General features: G+C 43.2%; 1 protein-coding gene across 3 annotated transcripts in view; it reads left to right on the top strand.

Moving 5' to 3' along the window:
- Nucleotides 1–2,938: 2,938 nt before the first annotated feature.
- Nucleotides 2,939–15,670, top strand: part of FSTL4 (follistatin like 4) — a 243,464-nt gene continuing 230,732 nt past the window's right edge. For 2 of the 3 annotated variants that reach the window (XM_075509798.1, XM_075509799.1), the window contains exons 1-2: nucleotides 2,939–3,069; nucleotides 9,386–9,390. In XM_075509798.1, coding sequence (XP_075365913.1) covers nucleotides 2,939–3,069; nucleotides 9,386–9,390 — 136 coding nt within the window. The remainder of the gene's footprint in view (nucleotides 3,070–9,385; nucleotides 9,391–15,670) is intronic. The other variant, XM_075509797.1, reaches the window with a different exon arrangement.

Here is a 15,670-nt window from a genome sequence, read left to right as displayed (position 1 = left end):
AAGTAATTCCCCTGAAACCAAAGGAGATGCCGCAAATGGATGTGATGCTCAACTTTGTTTCCTTTAAAATAGTCTGGTTTAATTCTAGCGTCTGCATTACAATTACTGATTTCTGCATTACGTAGTAGATGAAAATCTGTCTATTTGCTCATGCATTGCTAAGAGCAGGTGTGTGATAGGCTCCCCCCCTCCCTCCCCAGCTCTTAGACTTCTAATGTTTAGCTGCAAACGCTGTTAATGCACTTTTTCTCCTGTGTACAAGAGCTCGTTTTATGCAAGCATCTCCATATGCAAGTTTCGATTTATCTGGGCAGTGATGTCCATACAGGCTTACATCCTGCAAATCTGTGCCTCGTTCAAGTGAGGAAAGGAAATCGGTAGTAAAACTTCTCTGAGTTTACAGTGGTGGTCCGGATCTATTCAATCAATTTGAATTTTTCTCTTGACTTTGGGGAACTTTAAACCGCAATCCGGTAGCTGTATTGCCTGATGCAACTGCAGACCAGATTCTGCAAGGAGCCTTCCACTTAGCTCAGGGTAAGGCGATGCCGAGGTATGGTTTAGGATGCCAAGTGACCTGAAAATGCTGTATGATTTCAGTGTTAACCCTCACTTGATATTTATGGTGCATATTTGTTGCTTGGTTTAGGCTATTCAGATATATAATGTATGCTAGCGTGTCCTCCTTATTATGAGTGAGAGCAATTAGTGTACTGTCAGTCAGTATGCAATAAAAATAAGTAATTTCTAAGCTGACTGGAGAAAGATGTTCTACAAATTCCATTTATAAAACAACCAGAGTTTCTAGCAGGTGGAGGCTGCCCTTTCAGTTTCATCAGTGTTACAGGCATCCTAATTTAAACACCATCATGTTTTCCAGCAGTTAGTTATTTACTAAATATACATTAAACTAGCTAGTCCCCTGTTTTGCTCTAGGATTGTAATTTCAAGCAGCTTATGAGTCAGAGGTCTCTAGAACTGCAAAGTGAAATAGTTGTATTTGCTGTGATAATATCAACTGAGCATACAAAATACCTCTATAAAAACCATGAGAAACAGTATTGCTGTGCAAGAGCAATTCATAATGTAACAATGTACTTGTCGCTTATTGATATAGTGACTTTGGTTTATTAAACATTTATTTGTAGCCCCAGTAACATTACATCTGAGGTTTCTAATTGCAATTTAGAAAGCCTAATAAATTTTGATTTCATCCTGAGTGCTCTCAATTCAGGGTGTTTACATTAGTGCTGAGAAAAAGCAATGCCTGAACTCCCCGGGTGCGTGGTGTGTGGCGGCTATGGGCTGTGCCCCTTCTGTTGATGGCGTGTCTTTGGGCGGATGAAACAGCTGAGACCAAGTCAGCGCTGGCGTAAATGGTCACGGCTCCACAATTAATAGTGATGCACCAAGGCTTGGATATACCCTGCAGCAAATACATGGCATGAAAACACTGTAAAATGAGTCCTGTCAAGACAAGGTATGTCATGGTGACTTAATTCGGCTAGGCTTAATTTTGCTGTTAGCAGGTAACTTGCCTTGTTAATGTATATTGCTCAAACCAAGCAGCAGCCTGTCACTTGCATGCTATAGAAATCCCATTGCTTGCTTCATTAAGTGGTCATTAGGCTTCGTTACGGGTCCGTGTTAGCATCCTCTGCAGCTGCTGTGAAAGGTCAAAACTTCCCTCAGCTACTATGGAAATGGCACCAGGCCTGAAGACTCCTTTGGTATTTTTAATGTGAAAAGTAATGACACAATCCGGTGTCCTGTTCCCCAAAAAGTTCAGGTGAAGTACAGAGCTTCCCTGGCTGAGCTGCCAGCACCACTGTGGGGCTATGCATGTATGCAACACATGGTAGTTCCATCTGACAACACTTCGAGTAACTGCATTGGTTTTACTTCCAAATTAATTCAGAAAAAAACACGTGAGGCAAGAACCACTGCTCAAACTGGATGCTGTTGTGGTGGAAATCCTTGCACACATCTTCCCAGCGTCCTGCGGCTGGTGCGGGGCTGTGGTGGGGCATGGTGCTGCTGTTGAGTAGGATGAGTCTGGGAGGGGTTGGAAATGTCTCTGTTTGGGACAGAGGCAAATGAGCGGAGAAATCGCAGCCCCAGGAGGGGCACGCCTACATCGTGGTTGGAGAAACGCGTCAGCCCTCTTCGGCACAGAGTTTGCTTCAGGTCTTGCAAGTTTTAGTGGGTTTGGTGACCAGCTGGGCAGGTGCCCTCATCCGGGGGAAGAATGACTGTTCCTGCATTTTGGGTGTCAGCTGTCAGACCCCGGCTCACTGGCTGGCCCTGCAGACCTGATCTTAGCCTAAGGGGGTGGCGGTGGCTGTATGTGCTCGAGGCAGCGTCATCCTCTGAATCTGAGGGGAATAATGATATTTTCTGTCACATTGCTGGAAGCCTCCTGTGGTCAAAGATGTGAACGCGGGTGTCTGGGGCTTTCCTGAAGATCTGCTGAGGGTACAAGTGTGAGTCCATGGCTATGAGTGACCCTGTGCTGCTAAGGGTTCTGGAGATGGGATGAAGTCACCCGTTGGCTTCCACAGTGCCATAATCTTGTGTTTTGATGTGGCTTGCTCTCGGCCGCAGTAGTTAGATTTAGAAATCCCAGAGCTCTGGTTCTGCAGGTGCTGCGTGGGAACAGGCTGGGAACAGCGTGTCCTGTGGAGGATAGTTTTGGGGTCAATATTTCACAGAACTGCTACGTGTGGGAACTCATTGCCAATACACTAATGGGCGCAAACCAGGAAAATCGGTGTTTTGCTGCATGTGCTGTGGGAGTCTGCAAAGCTCCATCAGCACTGACCGAGTGTGGACGGGTGCCATCAGCTGAAGCTTCTGCCGTGTTATTGAATCTGAGCTGAGTTTTGTTGCGAGATGATTGTTTTATGACTGTTCTCTTGTTTTCAACAGACGTGAAAGGATGAAATCAAGAAGCTTTTGGTTATCTCTCGTATTGCTTGGGGTTTTCCTGTCGGTCACGAGGGGATGGAGGGACGCGGACAGGAGCGGAAGGCTGTATTTGGACGCAGGAAGGTTGCATCAAGAGGTACTGTACATCAGCTGCTGCTGCAGCTACAACTCTTGTGTTTCTATTTTTGTGCTGTGTTCAGGCTTCCTGTACTGTGAAAACAGAAAACAAGTGAGGGCTTATCCATGTATATTTGTATTAAACACCCGCTGAGGAGGTCAGCAAAGAAAGAGTGATTGGGTACAAACTGTGAAGCAGAAGCTCTTACACTTTTTGAGTATATTGTCATTGTTCTGGGAGTGCACTTGTGCATCTGGCCATTGTAGAGATGCCATCTTTGTCCCAAAGACTTTATGGTGCGCTCTGTCCTGGGGCTGTTGGGACCAATGAAACTAAATTTAATAAGCAAACTTTGTCCTGGCTCTTCATTCGGGTCACTGGACCTTCAGGTGAAACCTGAAAGGAGTCCTTTTGCTGCTTAAAAAAAGGAAAACAGGGCCATAGGTGGTTCTGAGAGAACCAGCACAGTTACTGCCCAGAGCGTTTCCCTCCTGACTTTCTGATGTCAAACCCCTGTGAAGCACAAAGTAGTCAGAAAGGGACCAAGGGATCACAGTGGCCATAGCGAGGGACGGTGATCTCGATCCAGCTGGAGAAGACCCCTAATGCCTGGCCTGATGCATTAATGCAGGACAGTAATGCCCTCTTCAGCATTCAGTCCCTGGGCTTGTGGGAGTGGAGAACCACCTGAACCTGTTTTCAGTGCTGAAGGTGACAGTGTTGGTTTTCGTTGCGGTGATGCGGATTAAGCAGGTCCCCATTCTGACAGGCGTCCGGTGCAGGCTGTTCCAGCAGGGACGGTGGCTTTCTGGACCAGAGCTGGCAGTGTAGCTTGCTGCACAGATGTGGGTAGGCTCAGATTTTCACATGTCTGAGTCCGAGGCATGCGAATAAGGCCATAAAAATCTAGAAATGTGACTTTCATGAAAAAATGATGAATGCTGAAACGATTTTAGTTATTTAATTAGTTCCTGATTATCGTAGGTTTGCTAAATGATTGCTCAAATGCCTGAAAGTCGGAGATGGTGGTGGAGGCAAGTGAAAGGACATTTTGGTATTTTTTTAATTGCCTTTGCCTAGAACACTTACGTACTGGCAGACACAGTCAGTGCCAGGCTAATGATGAGCCCTTGATGCATCCGTGCTGCAGTTGGATCTATTTAAGCCTCAGGATTTTGCTCTCCTTGGAGAATCCCATTTCTCCCAGTCACATCCCATCTACAAGTACCCACAGTTGTGTGCATTATTTCAATAAAGCAGTTTAAGCCAATTAAAAAGATGCTTTTCACTGCTCAGCAGGACTTGAAAATCATTTCAGTGGAGCTGGAGATTCCGCAGGTCCGAGTTTTGTCTCGGGTGTACTTTTTCCTTGAGGTATCCGTGCTCTGTTCTGTAAAAGTGAAGAAAAACAATTCCCCTCTGCACCTCACTGTTATTTTGTTGCTGTGTGGACTCAGGTAGTACGCTGGCACTCTGCGAAACACATTGTGTATCGTCTCAGATCACTTTTGCTTTTTATTAAAAATAATCAAACATTTTGCATGCTTTTGCCTTTAAAAAAAGTCTCATTCTTCACTAATGCATATTAGTTTTGATTTTTTGAAAAAGTTACTCTGAGGAACTAAATTCATTACTCAAATGATTTACTTTAACATAAATTGTAGAACTATTATACTGCTTGAAAGACAAATTCATTTGATCTTTCTCTAAAAACCATGAAGTTATTGTACCAATTACTTGATCTTGCTTGAGGTGAAGGGATCTAAGCTAGAAATGTATTTGTTCAGATTTGCATAGAATTTATAACAGGTGTGAATATTAACATTTTTAATGTACAAAGAATGCAGTTAAAATAGCTTCAAGGGATGTAAGTTATAAGGCAGATTTTTAAAAAAGTAACTGTACAGAAAGCTTATTCCGCAAGAAATAGCGTTTATATGGTGTGGCACCAAACACCAAGATGAATCTGGAAGCCCTGAACGTAGCTTTCAGGTCTGTCAGTGACATTGAGGTAACTGCTGTTTTCTTTCAAAATGTGTTTAGCTTATCTTTCAGAAAATAGTTTAGCCATAATATGTTTTTAATAATGAAAATCACTTGAAATGCTTTTCTAGTGATATTTGGCTTTGTTCAATTTGGAGCTCCTTGCTCATGAGAAGTGTTTGTTAGTTACCAAATCTGTGGTTTGATTAATATGTAATTCCATTAACACGCCTTTAAAACATTGAATCACAAATAGAAAAGCTCCTAGCAATTCACTAAAATTGCTTTTAAAATGTCTAAAGGGTTAATTTACAGGTCAAATAATTTGAAGTATGCTCTGATCTAAAATTTCTATGAACTTCATGAAAGTAAATACTTGGGTATGGGTCACTGACCTTCACTCATACTTGTTCTGATCTACATAGGAACAAGTTTACTGAATCAAAAACACTGCTTAATTTATGTTCAGATTGCTAAATCGATTTCTTCATGGTCTGTGGTAGAATTATTGTGGTTGTGCTTTGCATTTATAAAGGAAAAATAAGTCTTGAGGCCATAGACTGCAATATGCAGCCCTTCTGCATGAGAAATTAACTCTCTAACACAGCAGCGGTGTATGTTTTCCTGATGCTCAGCCTTCCAACTCTCAAATTTATGGGGTGTTCCTGAGAAGAGGTTTGTTTTCTGAAATATTTTTAGTCCTGATTAGAATAGTTAATAAACACGTGCATGCAGTCTGAAATTCCATGGGTGGAGAATGAATTCAAATAGAAAACCTAATTAAAAAAAGGACAATGTTCGTATTTAACTGAAAAGCTGCAACTTGCCTGGTCCATATTAATTTTTGGAGAATATTGCTGTCACTTTTACATTGTGAAACTTTACATTGTGAGGGTGCTGGAAAGCTCTTGAAGCTTCTGGGTGCTGCCCATGGACTTCTTTGGAGCTAGGAGGTACAGCTTCCCAGGGTTGACCCATCATGGGGCTAAATCCTACTGAGTGGAGTATATGCCAAAATACCTAACCATAGAGCTCACCTGCTCTGGGGTGATGTTCTTGGACAGGTTTTGCCTCTGTCTTCAGCAAGGCTGATTCCATGTTAAAGGTGGACAGTTTAGAGGTGACCACGTTTCATGGGCCACTCTGTGCTGGCTTTAGAAGAGTTTTGAGTTGCCCATGAAGTACCAGGTGGTGCAGATCTGGGGTCACCTCTCCTTTCAAGAAAGGAATTCTCAAAAATGTAGCCCTGGGAGACATTGTCCCCGGTGGTGGCTGAAGGGAGTTTCCAGCACGAGCATAGCAGAAAAGAAACATAACCTGGATCTGAAATAACCCTGCAGTTCTCATTTGGAGAACTTGGCCAGGAGATTCTGATGGAAAGCCAGTGGTGCTACTCCACTCAGTCTCTACGAGGTAATCCACACTAGTAGCTCAGACTGATTTTTCAACCTACTGGGATATTTTACAAAAGCATCTTATTAAATATTGAAATTTGATAGCTAGCTTTCCTTCTGTTCCCTGCTTTCTGTGTGAGAGGCTGCTTTTCTGTATGTGCTGAAGCCAAGCTGGTTTTGCCATGGTTTTTGGGGCAAGTTTCTCATCTCCTCTTGTCAACCCATGGTGCAGCAGAGCAATGCTGCAGGTCTTCATCGGCTCTTCCAGGAGCGGGTCTCCCAGCTGCTGCAGGGAGCTCCTCAAACACAAGTCAGCACAGCACTGCGTCTCAGAAATTAAATTCTGTGTTATGTTTTCCAGGGCACTGCTGGCAGGTAGCCTGAACAATATTGTCCTAGCTGGATAGTGTGAAAGTGGAGAATAATCCTGTGTTGTGGTACATGCATAGCTGTTTTGTGCTGAATTGTTAAAGGAAATATTTGGATGTCACTGATAGCTCCTGAACGGTTACAGTACAGGCTGGCAGGTGTCCTGCAGTGTGCTCTGGGCTACGGAACCAGAACTGCTCTGCGGTTTTGTAGAAATACTTAATCGTTCTTATTTGGCTTTCATGCCATGCTCTATTTTTGCCACCCGTCCACCTATTTAAGAAGTCTCATAAGACACCAGAAACATGTGCCCAGCACCCCACACTCCTGTGGGGAGAAGAGCTGTGTCCCTGGGAGGCTCCTCCGGCACAGAGCTCACAGGTGACGCTCGGAGTGCTCACACGGGTACCAGTGGCTCTTGCAGATCCAAGCACTGGCACGTTTGCTTTTCCCCTCTCCGTGCTGCAAGATGTTCATCCCTCACTGATGCACCTTAGCTGTCTGTTCCCCGTAAGGAGCAAGACACTGTTGGTGTGCAGTGGTATATCTAATTTGGACTGAGAGCACAACTCGAGGGTAGACTAGACCAGCTGTGCCAATATTTCAGTTCCTTGATAATTTTTACCCATTGTTTGTTACCTGATCTGGCTTATGCCTTAAATTATATCGCCAACCTCAAGGTATCATGTGTAGTTACACCAACACTTATTTTCATGCTAATGAATGTAGCAAACATGCTCATTTCTTTAAGGTACCATAACTTTCTTACTGGCATTTGGAGGGTATTTGCTGTATAGGATATCCATTGTTTGATTTGGTCATTAGTTATTACTTGCATGGCACCTGAACTGCTTAAAATCTCCAAGTAATAAATGTCACCTTAACCTTCACTATGACTGCAAAGAGCTGGGTCATCCCAGCCCTTCAGTGCCATCCTGCACAGGATAAAGCATCCCTCTGGAGTCCACTCACAGCCTCAACTGTGCTTGTCCAGGAGTATCAATTATTGCTGAAATTCTTAATTATCTTAAGATTCTTAAATGCTGTTTCACTTACTGCTGCAGCTGAAGACCACAGTTGGTTATTCCAAGTAGCAGGGGAGTCATGGGGATGTTTTTGTGCTTCTTTCCCCAGCAAAGTCATGTTTCCTTATCTGCCAGGAGTGCTTTGGGAAGTAAGGTATAAAACTGCAAAGGCTTTTGATAAAAGCTTTGGCTTATAATTCAAACAGAGGCATAATTTCAGAGCATGAGCTTGGGATAAGACAGGCACAGTGTACCAGTTTTATATGCAGTTGAAGATCTAATATCCTGGTATTTTAAGAATTATTATTAGTAATGTATTCTCTGCCATATGTGTGCTCTTCCTGCTTGTAAGTTTGGAGAAAGTAAGGAAAGAATCAGATTTGAAGTAAAATCTATACTGGGCTACAGCCTGCTCCTGTTTTAAACATTAATGAAGGTAAAGGGAGAGAAGACTTAAATTTATTTTTGTATCACTTTGGTATGTACTGATAATTCACTCCTTGTTACCTGCATTTATGTGCTATCTCTAACGAGCTGTAATTGCTGTTTGTAGACCATTCTAAATCTTAACTAGTATATTATCCCTGTGGAGATGAGAAGCTTTTGCCCTGGGTGCTGGTTATCAGTATCTGCAGTTCAGGGTGCTGTGGAATGTTTTCATAGTATTTGGATACACATGTTGGGGTCCTTCCTCTGCACCCCCAAACCCCACCTACCTCCTCCCGTGTACCCAGAGGGTTTAATAAGTGCTATATCTTATGAGGGGCTATTATGCTCAAAGTAGTAGAAAATTTGAATGTTGGGTTACTTGGAACAAGGCAGGTGCTGTATACTTGAATAACAGCATAAAATTTGAAGAATTTTAGTTTCCGTAGATGGTTATGGTTCAATGCTGAGTGTGTCAGGGATTGTTAGGATGCATCTATAGCACAACTTAAAGATGAAACCCTCGTGTATGCGGTCCCTTACAGAACCAAAATGCTGTTTCCTTTATTTTTTTTAAACTTCTGGTAAGATGCAGTGTGTGATACCTCTTGGTGGGCCTGCATTGCCCAACCTGCTGGGGGCTATCACCTTCCAGCTAGCAGCAACCAGGACCACCAGCTGCTACAGGGGTGCCCTCCCTGCAGTTTAAGCGGTGCCTTCGATACTAATGACCTTGAATTTCGGTGCCGTCGCTGGAGGTAGCTACTGCTTGGACGCTGTCTCTTGGGGAGTGGAGGGACGGTGGGCTCGGGGTGCCCAGCTCTGTGCTGAGCTGTGGCACAAACTGACCCCAGGAATCAAATTTCTGTAAGTTTTTCTCATGTCACAGTTGAGCAACTGTGAAAAATCATACCTAGCTGGGGAAATGCTGGTATATTCCTGAAGCAGAGAATAAGACCAGAGTGAAATGTCTTGCAAATAATAAAAAAAACAATCTAAGGCATTTTTAACTTGACTATGATGTGGCAGAGGGTTACATTTTCTGATATTCTGTTCAGAAGCTACTTAACCTTAAAAGACTAAATATTGACTAATCTTTTTTCCAAATGTAGCATATCCTCCCTTCAAAAAAAAGCCTGTAGTGGTAGTTTTTAAAGGAAGACAGTTCTACTTAAAGTACTTCCTACCATCAAGCAGGGGAATTCTTAGTGTTTTTGATTGGGAAGGGTACATCTGCAAGTTGGAGGTTTCTAAACCAGGCATCCCATGAGCTTCCCTATGACAATGTGAAAATGTATGGAGCTATACCTGGTGTTTCTCATCTGAAGTCCAGAAATAGTAATGAGTAAAATCAGAGATGCAGTAATTATCTCAATTAGCTACCGTATGGGTGAGCAGATGATACTGTGTGATGTGAGACATCAGAGCTTCTCTCAATGTTTATACCAGACAGGACAAATCTAAATTGCCAGTGTCTGTACTGATAGCAAGCTTTCTCTAAACAGCAGTGTGTGATTTTTCTTCATCATGCCTGGCTCAAAAAAATAAAGTGGATGTTCTCTGCCTCATTAGCATCTTTTTTGAAAATATACTGTGTTCATGGTTGTAAACAGAAAATCCTGATTGTCAAACTAAGCTGCGTATTCATCATAACCACTGCAAATGCCACAATCCGTATGCAGAGTGCCTCACCTAGCCCTGTACTGGATGTCAGTGTAATTTTCTTGACCCTTCACTTGAGATAAGGAAGAGCATGCTCCGAAGGGGGGGAAAAAAAAAGTCCCTGGGATGATAATCTATTAATAGGAGCAGCCGTTTCTTTATTAATTTGCTAAATGAGTCAGGGCTGTATATTTAGAAATTGTACAGCAGTTAGGCTGAGCCTGAGAGCAGGTCCCTGGAGACTTGGTGTGTGCAGAGGTAACATCTAATTTAGTGATAGACCCAGCATGAGCCCAGCTGCATGTGCTGAATTTGATTTATCCCCCTGCACAAGCACTGCAGTCTCTTCCACAAAGTGTCTGGTAAGAGGGTTGCTACAGTCCAGCAATACAGACAACTCGTGGATCTGAAACATGTTACCTGTTCTTCTGCATCTCTTCCATCTGCTACGTTAATTGTTTTTGGCAAAGTCCCCTATGTTAACCTTTGCTTATGGTCATTAAAAAAGGACCCCTTTTGACTAAATCTAAATCGGTGTTAAAGGACAGGAGACTGGAAGCGCTGCAAGGTTATCCTATGAATTGCTGTCCTTGAGGGCAGTTGGTACCTGTTTGGTACCAAACTTGGTGGTACATGTTAAGCATCAGGCTTGTGGGATCAGAGCCTGCTAACAAAAAGAGCATGGCAAATGCACAGCCGTATACAAATCTGTAAATACTGGTCTGCAAATGGAGGAAGTTGGGAAAGAGAACTACAAAGAGACGCTGTACTGTGAAGACTTGCACCTTAAAATACTACATCGAGCTATTGCTCGGTGATTCCTGTTTGTGACGTGCCTCTGCGCATGTCTGGATTATAAGCGCTCATCCTCTGGCTTTAGTCAAAGGAAAACTAGGTAGAAATAGCAGACAGGACCCTGTCTTTCCTGATTTCAAGCCCAATTGTGACTGTTTAATTACTAACCTTGCGAAGCATGCTCACTTTTCTCTTCAAATTAGAATGCGGGAAGCTGCATGTGGCCACACGTGGATGTGCAGGGACAAGAGGAAAAACAACTGGTACAGAAAAATCAGGAAACAGTCCTTTTTCCCTCCCTGTTGGTAGAGTGCCTGTGTGCGTTGCACATCCCTTGCAAACCAAGTATAAATTACTACTGTAGCTACTGTAATTTGTAACAGTGCTAGGCTCCGCATGCATTTCGGAGCAGTATTTTGGGGCAGGGAGCCTTGTCCCACGCTCCATCTCTTGTGCCTGGTCTGCAGCCCCACGGGGCGGCGTTGGGGCTGTCCAGGTGCCTTGTGGACAGGAGTGTGCGGCACAAATACATCCAACCGAGCGTATGACACAGCATGTGTGGTTGTGATTGTTGTCAAACCGTGGGCAATTTTAGTCGTGGGTTGGCATATTTTTATTTAAAAGGCTGCTAAGGGGGTGTATTATATGCTACATCTTAATGTCTGGTCCACAGTTGTAGGATCCAGGTTGGCAGATTGCTTTTAATCATGCACAGCAGCTTCTACTGATGTGATTTTATACATGCATCAAGCAGTTATAAATTCTGGATACCTAATGACACTTTTTAACCTGCTGTAGATGGTTAATATTACCTGCCTAAAGCCTGGACTATGTCACTTTCCTAGAGTTGAGGAGAGCTTCGAGAGCAGCTTGTTTGTGTGTCCACGTCTTGTCCCCAGTCCCACGGATGTTTTAAAGCTTTGGAGAAGCTCTGCTTCGTACTGTGCTTGCTGCAGACAGTCCTGGATTAGCTTCGTTTCTGAATGACCTCCCCTTGCTCATGCTGCAATAATAATTTTGTGTAGTTAAAGCATCCACGTGACTGTTCTGCTCATTCCTTGGCTGGAGAGAATATGTGGATGTTGTTAATAGGGATTGCCCTTGAGGGGTGGGAATTAGATTTCTACATGACAAACAAGTCACCGCAGTTTGGTACAGCAATTTCTTGGGCTTTATACATCATTATTTTCCAAATCAGAAATTAGCCCTGCAGTGCGTTGGTCTTGCCTGTAATCTAAGAGGAACATGCACATGGTCCTTCCTTGCCCACCCCATTTACTTGAGTGCAGCTCTAACAAGGGAAAAGGATCAACTGCTGGTTAGCATTGGTGTAATAAAGCTAAGCTGAAGTGATCTTAACAGAGAAATTAGTATTCTTAGTGTAGTGGTGGTGGTTCTGCGTTTCCTGGGCTTCACTTGCTAAAGCCGTTCAAAAGCAGCACCCCGAAGGGTGTACACCAAGACACCGAATAGGGCTGTCCAGCAAACTTGGGTTGGTTCAACCATAGGAGACTTGAGGCCAAATCTTCCATTATCCGAGAGTGCAAAAAACCAGAGTTCAGTGGAGACTGAAGTAAAATACAATATTTGAGAAAGGAAGCCTTTGACCGTAACGTGTTCTGGTGGAAGTCGGAGCCTGAGCTGGGAAGGTGCTGTGTGCTCCCCGCAAACAGCGTGATGCCCCCTCCTTTTCCAGCGGAGTCAAGAGATGAGGGGCCTCCCGCTTCGGCAGCAGAAGAGCAGAAGCTCACGTAGCCTGCTCTCCCTGCAGCAGGGATTTACAGGAAGAAGAGAGCATTGCTGTGTTGTGTGGTGCACAATATGTTCTTTGTGGGTATACAAGACACATCTAGATATGTTTTTATAGAGAGGTGTTTAAAGGTTTTATTTACACTGATACCAAACAGCCTGAAAGTGGTTTTGCTGCTTGGATCCATCACTAATGATTGTCAGTAAATCGGTTTGCAGCACGTTGGCTATCAAGCACTGTACTATATTGTGTATTCCCCCTGTGTAGTTGTATTTTAATGCTGCACAATGAAGTCCCCTGTCCCCCCTGTGTTTGTTCTGAATGAAATCTGATTCTTCATTCCAGAAGTGCTCTGCTCGTCTGTGGGCCCATGATTCAGCATTAATCAGGAGCTATAACACAAACAGGCTATTATGTCTTGGCAGGACATCTAGATGCTGTCTTCTGAAAGACTGACGTTCCCTTTTTGTAAGAGCGGAAAAGGACTTTGTGCAAAACAGTTGTTAAATTGCATAAGGTTCATGCAGGTGTTTGATGTGCAACACACGGCAGCTACGGGGGAGTGAAGCTGTGTGACAGCGGGTAGCGAACTGTATTTCTGATTTTTATTTTCATTTTTGTCCCTCCTAATCCAGGTAGGATTAGTAATCGTACTTGATAACGCTATGTCTGCGCTTATGCGTTGACACTGGGTTGGTTAGTCTTTTGGAGAGGTGGTTTTTCAGTAGCTACATGCCTGGTGAAAAGTAATACTGGAGCAAACACACTACATTGATTTCCAAATAACAATGATTAGGCACTTCACATACAGAACAGAGGGGCCTTTTATTCTGCGTTCAATTAACTAACATTAAAAAGGAGGAAAATAGGTGCTAAAAGCGAACCTTGACAAATAAAACTGTTGTAGTGCATTAATGAAATGCTATTTAAAATGCTATTCATGAAGAAGCTTTATAGAAGGAATGTGAAATCTGAAACAAATTTTTCCCTTCAAAGCGTATGATTTATGCTCTGATAAAATTAGATTTTTAGTTAAAGGAATTTGCAGTCATTAAATGGTGCCCATGAAATAAGTCTCATTTATAACCATCTGCTTTATGGCTTCTGCAGAAAAGTATTCTTCCTCGGGCAATGCATCTGAGAACTTTAGTGTCATTTTTATCAAAATAGTTTGGTTCTCTACTAGTAACACGATTAAAACCTCCGTGTGATTTTCACTTGAGAGCAGTATCTTACACTTCAAAGAAAGGGTGACTACTCCTTTTTGTGAAGATTGCCCAAGTCCTAGCATGCAGCACGGTGCTGTGCCTGTGGCCAGACTTGCTGGTGATGTCTCTTAGTGGTAATAGTCTCTTAGTAGATCACTGATAGAAAGGTCTTATGTTCAACATGCCCTCAAGGAGTAAAATTAGCATTGTTTCTTCTTTTCTGTGCTACAGAAGAGAGAGATGATTTGGCTGAGGCAAACTAAGAAAAATGAGAGTCCTTGCCATAGTTTGACTCTACTAGAGGGATAGAAACCACAGTTGTGTCTCTACCTGGAGCTGATGCCTTTTTGCGGCTGCTCTTTAAGCCCTGCCATGGTTGCCAGGTATTTTTCCCATTTCCTTTTTTTGGAAATGTTGAGTGTTTTCAATGCCATTGGTCTTTCCTCCATGGAAGGGGACGTTTTAGGGGACATACCAAGTGCTGGTATTCTCCCAGGTAATGAGAAGCGACGACTTGCAGCCTGACCTGACCTTCTCCCTTTGCATTTCTAACAAGCTTTTCCTCTGAATCCTGCATCTGTTTTTGGGGTAGTTTACATTCATTAGAGCTTATAATTATAAGGGGAACAGAGTAAAAGAAGAGAAACTTTGAAGACCATCCTTTGTTTTTCACGATGTCTATGCAGTTCTTTTCATGGAAATACCAAAAGAGTATTTAATACAAGTGAGCTGACACTTGAATTTTTATAGAGCGTGATTGTCTTTTTTTTCTTTTGATCAGTGTAATAGTTGTAATTAGTTTTAGTGTTTCTAAGCTTTTGAACTGCAGAGAATTCAAGCAGCTTGTTAAAGTGAGGGACTCCAGGGGAACTTTAAAAGTACTCTTCCCTTTTGCATATATTACATGTACACGGGCTTAATGATAGCAGGCATTCAGTAGTCTGAATTTTTTTTATCCTGTGCCCCACCTCTCAAACTAATATTTTGAAAAGCTCTGAGAGGTCCCTGGAGTGTAACTGTCTACGCAGCTCAGAGCTTTGCTGCCTGAAGAGGATAAATGCTTTGAAGTCTGTACTAATCCTGAATGCCATTTTACATATTTCTCAAGATCACTGAGGTAGCATCCTACGGGGAATAATGACTTAGTATTTTTATAAGCAAATACCCATTTTTTGTTTATCCCCCTCGGTTGACTTGGAGGGTGCCAAGGAGACCGTTTCTGCTGTTCTGATCCTTCTTGGTTTTGGCGAAAGCTTTGTTTTTGGGGAAAAAACCAGCTTGCTGGTCACTTGTAGGAGAGAGCAGCAGCATCTCCTGCCTACACAACTGGTGACAATGGACAAAGTATAAATTGTCGCTACGTTTGAGCAGAGCTGGGCCAGGAAACGTGTGATGTGGTGCGGTCCCCGGGGCCGGAGGAAGGCCTCGGTCATGGCGGGCCCTGCCGGAGCTGGGCCTTGCTGGGGTCCTGGGAGGGGGACAGGAGGCCGGGGAGCATTTCTGTGGGCAGTAAATGAGTAGCTACACTGCTGTAGTGTGTGTGATATTAAATCCCTGAATAAAACACCTTGTTTGGAATTACCTGATGTGTGGTCTAGGTGAGGGAGGTGAGGGCTTCAGGAGTTAGCTGAGCAGGTGCTGTTGTTACTTCTCTGAGCTGTTTTTTTTTCTTTTGTTTATTTCTATCTTCTTTCACTTTGAAAAGCTCTGCATTTCTTATCGTGTGCTCCGGTGGCAGCTTTCCGTACTTTCAATTACCCTGTGGCAGGGTGCTCCGTACCGCAGAAGGGGACGGTGGATATATTTCATTAGATGTGTAGCACTGTACTTCCCTTTGTCTAAACGTGGTCTGCAGGGAGGTGCTTTGTTTTTTAAAAAAAGTGAAAAAGTACAAATAAAATCATCATAAGCATCAGGTGGGCCAGAAAGCTCAGATGTCTGGGCAGGCCATGTGTTATTTCCCTATCAAAAGGAGGAGAGAAACAAATGTGTTTATTTCATTCTCTGATAAA

This window comes from Mycteria americana, chromosome 8 (genome assembly GCF_035582795.1).
Source record: "Mycteria americana isolate JAX WOST 10 ecotype Jacksonville Zoo and Gardens chromosome 8, USCA_MyAme_1.0, whole genome shotgun sequence".
In the NCBI taxonomy this organism is placed as follows: domain Eukaryota; kingdom Metazoa; phylum Chordata; class Aves; order Ciconiiformes; family Ciconiidae; genus Mycteria; species Mycteria americana.
Note: the sequence above shows the minus strand (reverse complement) of the source record. Positions and strands in the feature narration are given on the sequence as shown.